The sequence below is a fragment of the Hemiscyllium ocellatum genome, chromosome 11 (genome assembly GCF_020745735.1).
Source record: "Hemiscyllium ocellatum isolate sHemOce1 chromosome 11, sHemOce1.pat.X.cur, whole genome shotgun sequence".
Lineage (NCBI taxonomy): Eukaryota > Metazoa > Chordata > Chondrichthyes > Orectolobiformes > Hemiscylliidae > Hemiscyllium > Hemiscyllium ocellatum.
In genome coordinates, this window is record NC_083411.1 from 416,117 (window position 1) to 435,410 (window position 19,294).

The window sequence follows — 19,294 nt, forward strand, 5'->3', positions numbered from 1 at the left end:
GAAAAAGACCTGATTGTTTAAGTCTGTCATCTTTTGGAATGGGCATGTTGGTTTCAGTACTTATGTAAATTCCACAACGTTTTAGTAAATTTGTCGATGACACAAAGGTTGGAGGTGCTGTTGATAGTACGAGGGCTATTGCAGGCTGCAGTGTGACATAGACAGGATGCAGATTTGGGCTGAGAAATGGCAGATGGAGTTCAACCTGGATAAATGCGAAGTGATGCATTTTGGAAGGTCGAACTCGAATGCTGAATATAGGATTAAAGACAGGATTCTTGGCAGTATGGAGGAACAGAGGGATCTTGGTGTTCAAGTGCATAGATCCCTCAATGTTGCACCCAAGTGGATATGATTGTTAAGAAAGCATATGGTATTTTGTCTTTTATTTAACAGGGGCATCGAGTTTAAGAGCTGCGAGGTTTTGCTGCAGCTCTACAAGTCCCTGGTGAGACCACATTTGGAGTATTTTGTCTAGTTCTGGTCATCCTACTGTAAGAAAATAGAGGCTTTGGAGAGGGTGCAAAGAAGGTGTGGGGTGGGTACGTATGTGTGTGTGCGCATGAGTGTAAAGGGCTATTAGTCTGAGAGGATGTGTGTGCGTGCGCACGCACATATGAGAGAGAGCGTGTGTGTTTGTGTTTGTAAGAATGTCAGTCTTTCTGTGTGTATGTGTATCTCAAGGTCCTGGTTGAGGCCATCCCCATGGGTACTGAACTTGGCTATTAGCCTCTGTTTGGCCACTTTGTGGTGTTGCCTGTCCCGATGTCCACCTTGGAGAATGGTCACCCGAAGGTCCGAGGACGAATGTCCTGGACCGCTGAAGTGCTCTCTGACTGGGAGAGAACATTCCTGTCTGTTGATTTGTTGTGCGGTGTCCATTCATCTGTTGTTGTAGCCTCTGCTTGGTCTCACCAATGTACCATGCCTCCCTTTTTTTCAGTATCTGTTAGAGGTCAGCCTGATAAGTTTATTTTTATCCCGGCTTCTGTGTTGTCTGTGTTTCTTTGTGAGTTTGTCTATTTTTTCTGCAGGTCTAGTTTGTTTCCTTTTGTGTTTGCTGCTGTCTAATGCCTATGGCTCGGTATACTGTGTCTGTCCATTCATGGTTCATCGTGTTAGTGAGTCGTTTTCTGGCATGAAATTTCATCCAAAATGAATGTCTTTTACAAAGTTCCTTGTAAGCACTGTAACAAATAGTACATTGGACAAATTGGCAGAAAACTAGCCAGCAGGATACATGAACATCAATTAGCCAGAAAAAGGCATGATCCTCTATCACTATCTTTACGTACGGATGAGGAAGGACTCCACTTTGACTGGGACAACATGTCCATCCTAGGACAAGCCAAACAGACGCGCATATGAATTCCTAGAAGCATGGCATTCCAACCGGAATTGTATTAACAAACACATTGATTTGGATCCCATTTCTCATCCTTTGAGAAAAAGAATAGGAAATGACATCACCAAACACTCCCAGAAGCCTAAACACATGAATAGGAAGCGGGACATAACACCAGCGCTTCACCAATTATGTTACCTAGTATGGTGACGAAACGTCTGAAACCAAACCTTCCAGCTCAGTGAGCAAACTCACATCCATTCAAGAAAGAGTTTTAGAGTTAAAGCTTCAGCGCTGGTCCTATTGAATGATAGAGCAAACTTGAAGGACCAAATGACCACCACCACCTTGTTTTTGTTTCAGCATTTTGTTTTATAATTAAATGTTATTTTGAGTTGATTGAAGAAGCCTGATGAAAGTCTCCCTCATTTTGGATAGCAGTACAAAAGGGAAACCATTGGCCATTTGGTAATCCAATCAAATTCATTGTTATTTTCAATTGAATGACTAGTTGAAAGTTTATAAGTGTCTTTCCTTCTGCAGAGCTGCTCTTGCTGTCACCGCCCAGGAGCAACTATTGGATGTGATGTGAAAACTTGTCGTAGAACATATCATTATTATTGTGCAAAGCTTGATAAAGCCCAGATCAAGGAAGATGCATCACAGGGCATATATCTGTATGTACAGCACATTGCTTGTTCTTTCAGATTTGTTCATGGAGCCATTGTTTAATGATTCAATGAGTTGAAATGTTGATCTGTATTTTTTAAAATCCTTTTCTTGACAGGATCCTCTGTCAGAAACACAAAGAAGGTGCTGAGGATTCCAATGAAGGTAACTAATATACAGAAAATCGGTATAATTCATTGCATTTGTCAACTGTTAAATAATTTTCTTTTCATTTTTGTCACATTTTGGTGTGTGGCTTTGTGGCACAATGGCACAGTGCCTCACAGTGCCTGAGACCCGGGTTCAATTCCCACCTCGGACAACTATCTGTGTGGAGTTTGCACATTCTCCCCATGTCTGCATGGGTTTCCTCCGAGTGCTTCGGTTTCCTCCCACAGTCCAAAGATGTGCAGGTTAGATGGTGTGGCCATGCTAAATTGCCTGTAGTGTTAGGTGAAGGGGTAAATGTAAGGAAATGGGTCTGGGGGTTGCTCTTCGGAGGGTCGGTGTGGACTTGTTGGGCCGAAGGGCCTGTTTCCGCTCTAAGTAATATAATCTAAGTAATCTAATCAGTAATCTAATTTGTTATTGTCGCCTGTCTGATTAGGCAGGACTGTGTTGTTGACATGTGCAGATGTTGTTAATCTGGCACTACTTATCCCAAAAGGGCCATCTTTTTTACATGACAAGAATGGCTATAGTGGCTTTCAATTATTAGTAACATTAGTACACCACCTCGAATGAGTGAAATTCCTTTACTGAAAGGGTCAAATCTGAAGGTGCAGCACTTTCTGCTGAATGCACCTTTGCCTAACTATTGGCTACAGTAGTATGGAGTTTTGGGTTATTTTGTTTGGAGGATATTTGAACAAGGGTACTTGACAGATGGAAGCACAAAAGTTTAAATAACTTAATAGTTCATAAAACTTTCAGTGTTCAGGACAATTGAATGTCCAGGTCTGTAGAAAAGCACTTTAAATGTGGGCCACAGGTGGGAGTTCATGCAAAGGATGTTTGGAAAGTCAAAGAAAAAGAACAAAGTAAGATTTACAGGATAATGATCTGGTCATGTCAAGCAGTGTGACACTGAGAGTGTATGAACAGTGCACCGGTAACCAGATTAAATATAGGACAAATGATGAACAGAAAGAAAGGTTTTTTTCTCTGAATATATGCACCATTCGTAACAAGATGGATGAATTAATTGCTCCAACTTAAATAAATTCCATGTAGGTCCACAAAAGTACCAGTAGCATAGGCAGTATGAATGTGCTTAGATATTAGGAGGAAGTAGGCACCAAATTAAGAATCAGAATTTTGAATTATTACCTGAAAGGTAAGCAAATTGGCTTAAAGCAAATCTGATGAAAGTGCAGCTCAGGATAGATTATAGAAGTTGGGACTGTTCTTGGAATCCACAGACTGAGATTTAATAAAAGTGTTCAAATGCCATGAGCAGACTGGACAAAGTAGGGAGGGAGAAGCTGCTACTGCTCACAAAATAATTAAGCAAGAGGGCATAGATTTAAATTGATTTGAAAACGAAGCAAGGGATGATGTGAGGGAAAAAAAAACTGAGTAGTTTGGGTGTATGGTGGAGCCAGTTGAGTTATTCAGCAGTTGTGGAATTTCTTGGGTAGAAATGGTATGTATGGATATAGGGAAAGGGCAGGTGATGAATGAGTATTGCCTGGAGACAAATGAAGTACTTTTTGTTATTGTGGTCTACTAGGAATAGAGAGCAGGAGTGAAAGACCGGACTTTAATGACTTGTAGATTAGGTAGTGTAATTAGATCCTGGATTGTTTGTAGTTGACAAGGTTCGCAGTGGTAGGAGAACTTGCTCTCATGCAGTGCTCCTTCTGTGGGGAATCTCCATGGTGACAATGTACGCAGGAAGTGAGTTTTGCTGCAGCTCCTGATTTGCCACATGGAGCACCTGGAGCTGCAGATGGACTCACTGTGGAGAATCCATGAGGCTGAGAATGTTGTGGATAGTATGTTTAGCGACCAGATCGTGCCTCCAGTAAGGGCTATACAGACAAAAGAGTGGGGTCACCAACATGAAGATAAATGAGCACAGCAGTCCCCAGTGGCCATTTCCCCCTTAAACAGGAATGCCACTTTTAATATTCTTTGGGGAAGAATGGCCCCTCAAGGGAAAGCAGCACCGGGTTGATGGCACCACGCTGGCACCGCTGCGCAGCAGGTAGAATTCAAGTGTAGGCAAGCAGGAGAACTGGGGGATTCCATCGCTAGGGACACAGATTGGTGTTTCTGTGGCCATGTGCTAGATTCCTGAATGGTGTGTTGCCTCCTAGGCCCAGGGTCGAGATTTGAATAGGCACAGGATCTTCTAAAGGGTGAACAGTCAAAGGTTGATTTCCATGTTGGTGCTAATGACATAGGGAGATGACGTCCTGTGAAGGGAGTTGGGTTGAAGTTAAAAAACGAGACCTCTAGGGTTGTAATCTTGGGATTACTTTGTGCCACATGCCAGTGAGGCTAGGAATAGAAAGATAGTACAGTTAAACATGTGGTTAAAGAGCTTGTGTAGGAAGGGAGAACTTTGGATATTTGGATGTCTTTTAGGGTAAGGGGGACCTGTACAAGAAGGATTGGAAGGGCAGGTTGCACCTAAATTAGAGGGGCACCAATAAGAAGGGTACAGTCACTTTGAAGGATTTGTACTGCAGGCCTCCCAACAGCCAGTGGAACTGAAATGTGGACAATATGGAAAACTGTGAAAGCAACAGGGTTGTTGTGATGGGTGATTTTTAACTTCCTCTATATTGACTTGGGTTAAAAATCTCACAACACCAGGTTATAGTCCAACAGGTTTAATTGGTAGCACTAGCTTTCGGAGCGCTGCTCCTTCATCAGGTGGTTGTCAGGCAGCGCTCCAAAAGCTGGTGCTTTAGTTAAACCTTTTGGACTAAACCTGGTGTTGTGATTTTTAACTTTGTACGGCCCAGTCCAATACCGGCATCTCCAAACCATGACTATATTGAGTGGGACTCACTTAGTGCTAGGGGCTTTGATGAGGGGGAGTTTGTTGGGTTTGTCCAGAATAGCAATATGTAAATAATAAAATGAGGAAATGGCCAAACTAGACCTGGAATTGGGGAATGAGCCCACCAGGTGATTGAAGGTTCAGTGGGTGAACACCTTCAAAACACTAACTAGAATTCTGAAAGTTTTAAGGCACATTAAGTTAAGGACAAGAATAATTTCTTGGTTGAAATAATTAAATTTGGGGAAGACTCACTACCATGGTCTTCAGCAGGAACATGGGGAATGTAGAATGGAGGGGAACTGTTTGAGGATAAATCCACATCTGACCTGTGGGAATCTTTTTTTAAAACCAGATGATGAGAGTCAGGGCCAGTATGTTCCTATGAAAGTGAAGGATAAGGATGACAAGATTTGGGACCCTTCGATGACAAAAAAGAAAGAGAGCTTTGTCCCAAAAAAAAGGCTTATGTACAGTTGGCTTGATGGTAGGAGACAGGGTTATTTCTTGGACTGGAGGCTATGACCAGCATTATCCTATAGAGGTTGGTGCTGAGTCCAGTGTACTTGGGGACTGGTACTAGCAAGTCCTGAAAATGACATTATGGTTAAACAGAGGGAGGAGCTGAGAATCTGAAATGGTATTTTGGACAGATTTGGGTGTTGATCTTGCAGCATGAAGGTTTGAAAGCTTCCTACCAACGTCTGATTATCAGCTGTTGGAAGCTTAGAATAGAAACTAAGTTGTAAGTGTCAATGACTTCTGCTGTGAGCTGAAAAGTTCGCCTTGATAGTCTTCAGAAAATCAATAAAACAATAATCAAATGCTGTGTTGCAACACATTTTCCAAACTGCTTAAATAATCTGGACAGTTTTATTTTCTTCTATCCCTTAACTCTATTCCTCTTTTATTTGTGAATGGGGGCTGAAAACAAGGTTTATTGGGTTGAAATCATAGACATCAAATAGATTGTTTAATTTTGTTCTAATGAAGTTAGTGTATTGCTAAGTCTGTTATTTAAGCTACAAAACTGGTGGCTACAATTGATTATTCAGTTTGTAGTTATTCAAAAAATCTGGTTAGGAAACATTGGGGTCAAATTTGACAGTCTTTGAAGGCTTTACATTTAGTGCTGCAAATACAAAGTTAGGAAGACTGAGTTGATTTGGCTGTCCCTCTGTGTCATAACAATATTAGGTTTTATAAAATCTAGAGCGGTATGTGGTTCAATGGTTACCACTGCTGCCTCAGTGCCAGGGACTCAGGTCGAATTCCAGCCTTGAGTGACTGTCTATGGAGTTTGCACGTTCTCCTTGTGTCTGTGTGGGTTTTCACTGGGTGCTCTGGTTTCCTCCCACAGTCCAAAGATGTGTAGGTGAAGGAATTGGTCAGTGGTAAATTGTCCGTTAGTGTCCAGGGGTATGTGGGATAGTTGAGTTAGCCAGAGTAAATGTGGGATTACAGGGGTTTGGTGGGCTGCTCTTTTGGAGGCTCAGTGCAACCTTGATGGGCCAAAATGACTACTTTCTGCATTGTGTAGGGATTTAATGAAATTTTTTTTTTAAAAAGTCAACAAAGTGAGCACTGGTCCAATAGAAAGTGAGTCTGGAGAATTAGTAATGCAAAATAAGGGCATCAGCAAAGCAAAGACGGTGGGTGCTGGAAATCCAAAACAAACGCAAAATGCTGAAGGCAGCTGAGTTTTTGCAGCATTCTCATGTTGTGGAAAATATGGAGTTAGCTGAATTGAAAAATTCATCAGTTTTTGTTATGGAGCATATAAGTAACATCACTAGCATGGAACAGACTGATGTAAAAGGATAAGGCTACACGTATATCGAATAAGCCATGGTGTTTGTTGAAATTTTCATACATTTTAAAAGTTTAAAGACTTAATTATTTTTTAAAAAGCAGGACTAATCATGCCTGTTTCCATACTATAAGTAATCTAATCTAATCTAAAAATCAGAATTTGCTGGAAAAACTCAGCAGATCTGGCAGCATCTGTGGAAAGAAAGCAGAATTAACATTGCTGGTCCACGGACCATTCTTCAGAACTGATTTGTAGCTAGGAAAAGGTTGATATATCCCTTAAAGAAGGGGTAGGGTCGGTGGGTAGAGGAGGAGGAGGAAATGATAGGTGGAGATGGAGCCCAGAGAGAGCAAGCAGGGGAAAACGGTTGAGCAGACGGAGGAATGGATAAAGATCAGCCTGGGAGAATGAATAGCTGCTAATTCGCACCATTAGTGGCTGAGCTAATTACAGTTTTCTGGTGGTGCTGCTGACAGATGGGCTCCAAGGAAACCTGAGTGAGTGTTCCCCAGGTCCTCGAAAAGGCGCTCAGAGAGCGCACAGAGAAAAACGGAGAGCTCCAAACTCGAAAGATGAGTCGGATGATGCTATGTCCACATCCTCTCAAGGGAAAGATGAAACCAGTTGCAGTTCCTATGTGAGTAATGCATTAATAACGGAAACATTGTTTTGTTTTTCCCTCCCTATTTTCTCTTCCTTACAATTATCGAAAATTGTCCAGTTTCCTTTCAGGTCATCCGTTGTCTCAATTTTCAGAATCCTTGCTGTGTAAACAAGGTTCCACCTCTTCATCCCCTATATCTCTTGCCCAATCCTCAATTCTGAGTCCCTACTCCTGTACACTCAGCTTATGTGCACAATTTTTCTTTGTCTTGTCTAAAACTCAATCTTGTGCACCTCACATCTCACTTCAATCTCTTGCTCCAGGGAGAACAATTCCAGCTTCTCCATTCTGTCCAAATCACTGAAGGTTATCATTGTTGGGTCTATTCTTATAAATCTCCTCTGAATTGAGTTAAGAACCTACACTTTTTGGTGGAAAGCTGGTGGTGGAATTTCTTGAGTTAAAAATCACACAATACCAGGTTATAGTCCCAACAGGTTTTTTTGGAAGCACTGGCTTTCTGAGCGCTGCTCCTTCCACAGGTGGTTGTGGAGAACAAGATTGTAAGACACAGAATTTATAGCAAACGTTTACAATGTGACGTAAACCTCTTCTCTTCTCCTCCCCCACCCACCCACCCGCCCCCTAAGATTTCTGACTCCACGTACGCTTCAGAACTGGGCCATTCTGTCCATATGTCTTGCCCTGCCCCTAATGCCAAAATTGATCATTTTGTACTTCTCTGCTTTGTTTTCATTCATGGAATGTAAGGTAATGTCCATCCCTAGTTGCCCTTGAGAATTAATGGTAAGCTGTTGTCTTGAACTGCTACAGTCAATTTTGTGTAGAAAACAATTCTGTTCAGAAGAATTCTGCCACTTGTCTGTTTATTCTGCTCCCTTATGTCCTGTTGCAGTTGATACTGGTTGTGACTCCTCCAAATTAGGTACCATTGGTAAAATGTGGAAATGCTCCCAAATCCAAGTCAGCACCTTTCAAAACCATGTTCATTTCCATATAGAAGGGCAAGGATAGCAGATACATGGAAACACCATCACCTTCAAAATCTCTTCCAAGTCAATCACCATCCTGACTTTAAAATGTGTTGCCGTACCTCCAGTGTCATCTGGGCAAATCTTTGAAATTCCTTCCTCATAGCATTGTGCTTTTAAAAAGAATGAATAAATTACAGCGTTTCAAGGAAGCAACTGGCCCTTGGCTTCTCTAGGAGAATTAGGGATTGTAATAAGTGTTGGCGCAGCCAGTGATGCCCACATCTCATGGATGAATTAAAAGAAAAATCTTCCCTAGGCTGCCTTTCCTCCGAAAAAAGCAGTCTCGGCACGTTCAATCTACCTGCAGAATTCAACTCTGAATCTGTTCTTGTAAATCCTCTCTGTATTGTCTACAGTCTTGTAAGGTGTAACAGGTCCAGCTTGAAGCAGATTCCACCTGACCCAAAACTAGTTCTGATGCTTCAGAAATCTGATTCCTGTTCCTTTGATATCATTCTCCAGACATATGTCCAATCGATCAAACTTCATATTCTATTCTCAATAGCACGTGGTGCTGGAAGTAGTTTTGAGTTTCTGTTTATTACTGTCCTAACCCCCGCAAAATCTTTCAGAAACTTGCCCCTTTTCATACTTGTAGCTCTTCCATTATTATCCTTTACCTTGGCCTCAGAGGCAACATGTTGAACGAAGCAGAAATGTCCATCTGATCCCCTGACTGTGGAATCCTGTCTCAATGTTGCTTTTCCACTCTTCTTTATCTTCTGGGCAGCTGCATTGCCCTTGGTGTCTCAAACTTGGCTATGCCTGTACTGCCATCTTCACTAGTAACCAAAATGAAAAACTAATTTGCACAAAAGATGGACTCTGGGACTGCTGCTATGCCTGTACTAGTGTCTTAGAAAGAATGGAGGTTGACAATACTTCTGTGCTTGTACACTCTCAACCTAAGATGTGACCACCTCTTGAATGTACTATCTATGCAGTATTCAACCTCCTGGGTGCACAACAATGATTCTGTCTGTTAGTAGAATTCCAATACCCAGAGCTCCATGGCCCATCCACAACATTCCCCATTGTACATTCCACTTGGCTGAATTGACTTGTCATACCATAACTTTAGAAACTGTTTATTGCAGTTAGAATAACTTAAATAACAACCTTTTACTGGCTTCTTCACCTGTACAAAACAAGAGTCAATTACTGGAAGTTGGAAAAGGTAGAAAAAGAGCGCCTTCTTACCAAGCTCCCTCCTTTATCAAGCACTGACTTTACACTCTGCACTGAGTGCAGATGAGGCAGGACTGTTTCAGTCTTCTCATTACTGAGCTTAATTACCTGTTCAAAGGCTGAGATAAACCTAATTTATCTTCACACTTTCCTTTGTTCTCTGCTCAGCACAATCGTGTCTCTTGCTCTCTTGTACCTCCTCCCACCATCCTACCTCTCATCTTCTGCCCCACTCCCTGCCCTTGCAGACACAGGGAAGATAATTAAACACATTGATAAATTCATGGTTGTTAAGTCATTTGAAACCTTAAATTGCATTATCTTTTTAATTCTCTTTGTTCTTGCTTTGAATGTGTTTTCCTTTGTAGAGAGAACGGTCTCCTCACTGCAGTAGTCCCACAATTGCAGGGCCAAAGTGTGGGTTTTGTCATGCTGGAGATGAAGAAAATGAAACCAGAGGAAAACTCCACACGTCAAATGCTAAAAAGGTTGCTGCACATTACAAATGCATGGTAAGGTGATTGAATGTGTTGGAGTCACTTTGGAGATAGGCACTGCTAAGATATTGTATGAGGTGTAATGTATTTTGGTCCAGTCTTTGTCTCCAGACTTCAAAGTTCTAGTGAGTCCTTGTCAAATTAGCTGTATATCACAGGATTCCAATCATTAGGTTTTGTGTAAATCATGCTATGTGTGAATTGAGTAGAACAATGTTTCTTTGCGCATTATGGAAAATGCAAGAGTTTGTGATCAATTCCAAAAGAAATTACACCAAGCTAAATTGCCGAGGACAGTCAGTAGATTCCAGTACTACAGTTGAACCTAGTTTCTAGCACCATCTGACATTTCTGAATCAGTAGAATATAGCATCATAGAGCATGTGTAGCAGAGAAAGGCCACTCCATCCATCCTGTCTGCTCCAGATGCTGTGTGGGGTAAAGTGGCAAGTTAAATGTGTCCTTCGTAATAACTCTAAAGTATCAAACAGTAGGAAGGGAAGAGCAAAAATAAGAGTGCTCTTGACCTATTGGTGCTCAAAAGTTATTAAATATTGTTACAATGAGGAGACAGCCAGCCAAATAAAATCAGCCTCCCTCTCCCTGCATTTACAACACAGTAAAATTAAAGCACTCAAAGACCTTTAAAATTGCCCCAGAAATTCCTAACCAGACTTTCTGAATAACTGACACCAGAGACCAAGTTTATAGCTTAAACAAAGAATTAAAACTTTTATCAGTAATACATTACAGAGCCATTACAGAGACGTGGGTAGAACAGGGACAAGAATGGCTGTTGCAGGTTCCAGGGTTTAAATGTTTTAGTAGGATCAGACATGGGGGTAAAAAAGGGGGAGGTGTGGCATTACTTGTCAAAGATAGTATTACAGCAGTGGAATGGACGATGGAAGAGGACTTGCCATCTGAGGTAGTTTGGGCTGAGGTTAGAAATAGGAAAGGTGAGGTCACCCTGTTAGGTGTTTTCTACAGGCCTCCTAATAGTCCTAGAGAAGTAGAGGATAATATTGCGAGGATGATTCAGGAAAAGAGTGAAGGTAGCAGGGTGGTTGTTATTGGGGGACTTTAACTTCCCAGATATTGACTGGGAGAGCTATAGCTCGAGTTCATTAGATGGGTCGGTGTTTGTCCAATGTGTGCAGGAGGGTTTCCTGACACAATATGTAGACAGGCCAACAAGAGGTGAGGCTATACTGGATTTGGTTCTAGGTAATGAACCAGGACAGGTGTTAGACTTGGAGGTAGGTGAGCACTTCGGGGACAGTGACCACAACTCGGTGACTTTTACTTTAGTGATGGAGAGGGATAAGTGTGCGCCGCAGGGCAAGAGTTATAGCTGGGGGCAGGGAAATTATGATGCAGTGAGGCATGACTTAGGATGTGTGGATTGGAAAAACAGGCTTCAAGAGAAGAACACTAATGAGATGTGGGGATTGTTCAAGCAGCAGCTACTACGTGTCCTCGATAAGTATGTACCAGTCAGGCATGGTGTAAAGGGCCTTGTGAGGCAGCCGTGGTTTAGTAAGGAATTGGAATCCCTTGTGAAAGGGAAGAAGGCGGCATATGTAAAGATGAGGCGTGAAGGTTCAGTTGGGGCGATAGAGAGTTATAAGGTAGCCAGGAAGGATCTAAAGAGAGAGCTAAGAGAAGCGAGAAGGGGACATGAAAAGTCTTTAGCTGGTAGGATTAGGGAAAACCCAAAGGCTTTCTATAGGTATGTCAGGAATAAAAGGATGACTAGGGTAGGTATCGGTCCAGTCAAGGATAGTAGTGGGAAGTTGTGTGTGGAGGCGGAGGAGATTGGAGAGACACTAAATCAATACTTTTCATCAGTATTCACTCAGGAACAGGATACTGTTGCTGATGTGAATATGGAGTCACAAATGATTAGAATGGATGGCCTGGAAATATGCAGGGAAGAGGTTCTGGGAATATTGGAGAGGATGAAAATAGATAAGTCTCCTGGGCCTGATGGCATTTACCCTAGGATCCTATGGGAAGCTAGGGAGGAGATAGCAGAGCCATTGGCCTGGATTTTTATGTCGTCATTGTCAACGGGAATAGTACCAGAGGACTGGAGGATAGCGAATGTGGTCCCCTTGTTCAAGAAAGGGAGTAGGGATAGCCCTAGTAACTATAGGCCAGTGAGTCTGACTTCAGTGGTGGGCAAAGTCTTAGAGAGAATGGTAAGGGATAAGATTTATGAACATCTGGATAGGAATAACGTGATCAAGGATAGCCAGCATGGTTTTGTGAAGGGCAGGTCGTGCCTCACAATCCTTATTGAGTTCTTTGAGAAGGTGACTAAGGAAGTGGACGAGGGTAAAGCAGTAGATGTTGTGTATATGGATTTTAGTAAGGCGTTCGATAAGGTTCCCCATGGTAGGCTAATGCTAAAACTACGGAGGTATGGCATTGAGGATACATTAGAGGTTTGGATTAGGAATTGGCTGGCTGGAAGGAGACAGAGGGTAGTAGTTGATGGACTATGTTCATCTTGGAGTGCAGTTACTAGCGGTGTACCACAAGGATCTGTTTTGGGACCATTGCTTTTTGTTATCTTTATAAATGATCTAGAGGAAGGGCTTGAAAGCTGGGTAAGCAAGTTTGCGGATGACACAAAAGTCGGTGGAGTTGTGGATAGTGAGGAAGGAAGTGGTAGGTTACAGCGGGATATAGATAAGTTGCAGAGCTGGGCAGAAATGTGGCAAATGGAATTCAATGTAGCTAAGTGTGAAGTCATTCACTTTGGTAGGAGTAACAAGAAGATGGATTACTGGGCTAATGGTAGGCTACTTAGTAGTGTGGATGAGCAGAGGGATCTTGGTGTCCATGTACACAGATCTCTGAAAGTTGCCACCCAGGTAAATAGTGCTGTGAGGAAGGCATATGGTGTACTGGGCTTTATTGGTAGAGGAATTGAGTTCCGGAGTCCTGAGGTCATGTTGCAACTGTATAAGACTCTGGTGCGGCCTCATCTGGAGTATTGTTTGCAGTTTTGGTCGCCATACTATAGGAAGGATGTGGAGGCATTGGAACGAGTGCAGAGGAGGTTTACCTGGATGTTGCCTGGAATGGTAGGAAAATCTTATGAGGAAAGGCTGAGGCACTTGGGGCTGTTCTCATTGGAGAAGAGAAGGTTTAGGGGAGATTTGATAGAGGTGTATAAGATGATTAGGGGTTTAGATAGGGTCGACACTGAGAACCTTTTACCGCTAATGGAGTCAGGTGTTACTAGGGGACACAGCTTTAAATTAAGGGGTGGTAGGTATAGGACAGATGTTAGGGGTAGATTCTTTACACAGCGGGTTGAGAGTTCATGGAATGCCCTGCCAGTAGCAGTGGTGAACTCTCCTTCTTTATGGTCATTTAAGCGGGCATTGGATAGGCATTTGGAAGTTATTGGGCTAGTGTAGGTTAGGTAGGATTCGGTCGGCGCAACATCGAGGGCCGAAGGGCCTGTACTGCGCTGTATCTTTCTATGTTCTATGTTCTAATAATTTTAGCAGAGCAAAGTTAAGCAACAAGGTAATCTAATTTAATGTCTATGATTTAATCTACTGTCTCAGACAGACAGGCAGTTACAGTATAAGTCAAAAGTAAAATTATTAGATTTGATTAGATTAGATTACTTAGTGTGGAAACAGGCCCTTCGGCCCAACAAGTCCACACCGACCCGCCGAAGCGCAACCCACCCATACCCCTACATTTACCTCTTACCTAACACTTTGGGCAATTTAGCATGGCCAATTCCCCTGACCTGCACATCTTTGGACTGTGGGAGGAAACCGGAGCACCCAGAGGAAACCCACACAGACATGGGGAGAATGTGCAAACTCCACACGGTCAGTCGCCTGAGGGTGGAATTGAACCCGGGTCTCTGGCGCTGTGAGGCAGTAGTGCTAACCACTGTGCCACCGTGCCGCCCAATATATATTTAAGCAGAGTTCTGATTTTTCTCCACAGATGCTGCCTGTCCTGGAAAGCTTTTCAAGCAAATTTTGTTTTTGTTTCTGATTATAGCACCCGCATTTCTTTCGATTTTTATTGGATTCTACATAACCAGATAGCTCATTCACACTCTCTCCATGATGTGCAATATCACAGGTGCACAGATCGAGTCCAGCTTGGTTTCTCTAGGCACTTGTCAATGCAAACAGTTTCCAGTAGACTGAGGAATATTCATTCAATTCTGATAAAGAAGATTCTATTCTCTCAACTTTCAATAATAGAATAACCAGAGAGCAATCAGATCTCCTTACTGTAACCTTTGTAACCAGAGCCCTTCTGACCAAAAACAAACTTCAAAACCAATGTGAAATTCAGGTTTTGTTCTGACTTTTCCAGGATTCTCTAGGTACCAAATGCCCCTGTCATCTCATCAAAGAACTCCAGTCAAATTTGTCAAACGTGACCAGCCCTTGATAAAGCCATGTTGACTAGGCAAAAGTGAGGACTGCAGATGCTGGAAATCAGAGTCTAGATTATAGTGGTGCTGGAAAAGCACTGCAGGTCAGGCAGCATCCGAGGAGTAGAAAATCAACATTTCGGGCAAAAGCCCTTTTATCAGGAGTGAAGACGGAGCCACCAAGGTGGAGCGAAGCCATGTTGACTAGTGTTAACTTGTCTTTTTTAATTCCATGTATGACTTCCATTAGTTTTCTCACTATTGATTTCAAGCTGACAGATCTGTCTGTCTATCTACTAATAAAAGCTAACACACCATATACCTTATTAACAGCCCTATCAACCTGGGTGGCAACTTTGAGAGGTCCATATACATGACACCAAAATTGCTCTGCTCATCTACATGATAAGAATCTTACCATTCCTGTTACTCCTTCCAAAGTGAATCACCTCACACTTCTGCATTAAACTCTGTTTGCCACCTCCCAGCCCAGTTCTGCAGCTTATCTATGTCCCTCTGTAACCTACAACATCCTTTGTCACTATCCACGACTGTACCAATCTTAGTGTCATGTGCAAATTTACTAACCCATTTTTCTATGACCTCATCCAGGTCATTTATAAAAATGACACACAGCAGTGGCCCCAAAACAGATCCTTGTGGTACACACTAGTAACTGAACTCCAGGATGAACATTTCCCATTAACCACCACCCTCTGTCTTTCAGCTAGCCAATTTCTGATCCAAGCTGCAAAATTATCCTCAATCCCATGCCTCCATATTTTCTGCAGTGGTCTACCATGGGGAATTTTATCAAATGCCTTACTGAAATCCATATACACCATATCAACGGCTTTATCTTTATCTACCTGTTTGGTCACCTCAACTTGATATGGTTAGTGAGGCATGACCTACCCTTCACAAAACCATGCTGATTATCCGTAATCAACTTATTCCTATTAAGGTGAATATAAATTATTTTTCCAACACTTGACCCACAACTGAAGTAAGGCTCACTGTTGTAGAATTGCCAGGGTTCTTGCTAGTCTTATTCTTGAACAAGGAGACAACATTTGCTATCCTCCCAGTCTTCTGATACTATTCCTGTAGATAACGATGACAAAGATCAAAGCGAAAGGCTCAGCAATCTCCTCCCTGGCTTTCCAGAGAATCCTAGGATAATTTCCATCCGGCCTAGGAGATTTATCTATTTTCACACTTTCCAGAATTTCTAGTACCGCCTCCTTGTGAACCTCAATCTCATCGAGTCTAGTAGCCTGTTTCTCAGTATTCTCCACGACAACGTTCTTTTTCCAGTGTGGATACTGACACAAAATATACATTTAGCGCTTCCCCCATCTCCTCTGGCTCCACACACAACTTCCCACTACTATCCTTGATTGGCCCAAATCTTACCCTAGTCATTATTTTATCCCATATATACAAATAGAAAGCTTTAGGGTTTTCCCTGATCCTATCCGTCAACAACAACTTGTATCCCATCCTTGCTCATTTTGGCTCTCTTTAGGTCTTTCCTGGCTATCCTGTAACTCTCAATCACCCTAACTGACCCATCACATCTCATCCTAACATAAACTGCCTCCTTCCTCGGCTCCCTGTCTCGACAACTTCCTCCCTGTCTGACAGGTACATACTTATCAAGGACACACAGTAGGTATTCTTTGAATAAGCTCCACATTTCTATTGTGCTCATCCCCTGCAGTTGCCTTCCCCATCTTAAGCATCCTAAATCTTGTCTAATCTCATCATAATTGCCTTTACCCTAGTTGTAGCTCTTACTCTCCGGTGTGTATACCTATCCCTTTCCATTGCTAAAGTAAGCATAACTGAATTGTGGTCACTATCACAAAGTGCTCACCTACCTCCAAATCTAACACCTAGCTGGGTTCATTACTCAGTATCAAATCCAATGTGGCCTTGGCCCTTGTTGGCCTGTCTACGTACTGTCAGAAAACCCTCCTGCGCACATTGGACAAAAACTGACCCCTCTGAAGTACTTGAACTATAGTAATTCCAGTCAATATTCGGGAAGTTGAAGTCCCCCATAACAACTACCCTGTCACTCTTGCTCCTATCCAGAATTATCTTTGTTTTCCTTTCTCTCCATCTCTGGAACTATTCAGAGACCTAGAGGAAGTTCCCAACAGGGTGACCTTTCTTTTCCTGTTTCTAGCCTCAACCCATACTACCTCAGTAGACAAGTCCTCAAATGTCCTTTCTGCAGAAGGAATTCTGACCTTGACTAACAATGCCACACAACCCCCCTCTTTTTCCATGTTCTCTGTTCTTACTGAAACATCTAAATCCCGGAATTTACAACTACCATTCTGTCCCTGCTTTACCTATGTCTCTGAAATAGCCACAACATTGAAGTCCCCGGTAACAACCCATGCTGCAAGTTCACCCACCTTATTCTGGATGCTCCTGATGTTGAAATAGACACACTCAAACCAACTTTTTGCTTGCCAGTGCCTCCTTGCAACCCTGAAACCTTATTTCGGACCTCCCTACTCTCAACCTCCTCTATACTTTAATTTAGATTCCCATCCCCCTGCTGAATTAGTTTAAACCCACTGGAAGAACATTAGCAAATTTCGCCCCAGGTACCCCTCTAATGATCTTATAGACCTCAGTCAGGTCCCCCCCTCAACCTCTGTCTTTCTAATGAAAATAATCCGAATCTACTCAACCTTTATTCATAGCTAGCCCTCCATACTGTTCAACATCCTGGTGATCCTCATCTGCACCCTCTCCAAAGCATCTATGTTGTTTTTGGTAATGTGACCAGAACTGTATGCAATATTCCAAATGTGGCTTAACCAAAGTTCTATACAACTGTAACATGACCTGCCAACTCTTGTATTCAATACCCCATCGATGAAGGAAGGCATGCTGTATGCCTTCTTGACTACTCTAGCGACCAGTGTTACCACCTTCAGGGTACAATGGATCTGAACAGCCAGATCTCTCTGTATGTCAGTTTTCCCAAGGCTTTTCCATTTACTGGAATAGTTTGCTCATGAATTGGATTTTCCAAAATGCGTCGCGTCTCATTTGCCTGGATTTAACTCTATCTGCCATTTCTCCTCCCAACTCTCCATTCTGTCCATATTTTGCTGCATTCTCTTGACACTCCCCTTCACTATCTGCTACTCCACTAATCTTCGTGTCTTCTGCAAATTTGCTAATCAGACCACCTATACCTTTCTTCAAATCATTTATGTATATAAAATTTATCATAAAATGTTCTGACAAAGGGTCATTTGACCTGAAACGTTAACACTGCCTTCTTTCCATAGATGGTACCAGGCTTGAAGTTACTCCAACAATTTCTGTTTTGATCATAAAAATCCATCTGGTTCACTAATCCCTTCTAGGACCTTGCCTGGTTGATGACACCTACATCCCACAAGTTAATTTCTTTTAAAAAAAAACTGACTGCCGTGATATTTGTGCCTTCAGTGAAATTCCCAATTGGTTCAGTGTTGCAGTGTTACACTGATGGTTAAATCAATGTTGGTGTCAAGCTACAGCACCTCAATGAACGTGGAAAATGTACAAGAATTTAAATGTCTGGCTACATTTCCAATCTTCTCCAATTTCATAAATAATGATAAAACATCCTTATTGATATTTTTGGTTAGAATTTCTCTCTGGTCTGCAATCCCTTGGTTTGGTTTGTATCTACATATCTGTTGTTTTATGATCACTTTGATTCATGACATTAGTGAAAGCTACTTGAGAATTGTGAACCAAAGTTGAGAAATTTCTGATGTTTGGTGAATATCTGACACTGAGACCTTGGAAATCTGCTGTTTATAAGTAGGGCTTTAAAGGAAAGCCAGTGACAACAAAATCCAACTGTAGGCACTTAATTAGAGGAGCTGCAAGCACGGGCAAGACAGAACTACGAACCCAAACAGCGATGTTGTCTCTCCCATGCTCACTTCTCCAGTCACAGTTTATCTGCTTCCATTCTGGAGAAGCAATCTGTGATTGCGAGGGTAGCAAGGACAGATGTTGCGGAAGCAGGGATCCTGAGATTGCCTCATGGTTATAGCAAGACCAGTCAGAATAATCCTGCAATGTTGAGCTGCAGCGTCACCAGTTGCTTTCTGATTAACTGCTGGAAGTTGGGTAGGAGAAAGTGAGGACTGCAGATGCTGGAGATCAGAGTCAAAAGTGTGGTACTGGAAAAGCACCACAGGTCAGGCAGCATCCAAGGAGCAGGAGAATTGACGTTTCAGTCAAAAACCCTTGATTCCTGAAGAAGGGCTTATGCCCAAAATGTCAATTCTCCTGCTCCTCGGATGCTGCCTGACCTGCTCGCTGTCCTCCAGGAGACTGAGGAAAAGTACCAACAAAAGAAAAGGGAGTGGTGGGGAGAATCTCAGCCCAAAGCAGCTCTGCTAGCAATGAGGCTGGGAGCAGGGTCAGGGATATTGTCATTTAGCCTTGGTGAAAACTGTTTGAGAATTGTGAATCAACAATGAGAAATTTTTAAAGTTTCATGAATATCTGACATTGATATTTTGGAAATCGACTGTTTTTAAATAGTGATTTGTGCAGACTTTAAAGGAAAGCACCTCTGCTGTCAGTCAGTGACGCCAGAATCTGACTGCAGGCGTTTAATTGGAGTGTTGCAGTTCGACCTTACTGTATT

General features: G+C 42.4%; 1 protein-coding gene across 4 annotated transcripts in view; it reads left to right on the plus strand.

Annotated features, from left to right (window-relative positions):
* Positions 1-19,294, plus strand: part of phf6 (PHD finger protein 6) — a 76,015-nt gene that overhangs the window by 37,631 nt on the left and 19,090 nt on the right. For all 4 annotated transcript variants that reach the window (XM_060832361.1, XM_060832364.1, XM_060832363.1 and 1 more), the window contains 4 exons: positions 1,889-2,022; positions 2,133-2,179; positions 7,317-7,477; positions 10,056-10,199. In XM_060832361.1, coding sequence (XP_060688344.1) covers positions 1,889-2,022; positions 2,133-2,179; positions 7,317-7,477; positions 10,056-10,199 — 486 coding nt within the window. The remainder of the gene's footprint in view (positions 1-1,888; positions 2,023-2,132; positions 2,180-7,316; positions 7,478-10,055; positions 10,200-19,294) is intronic.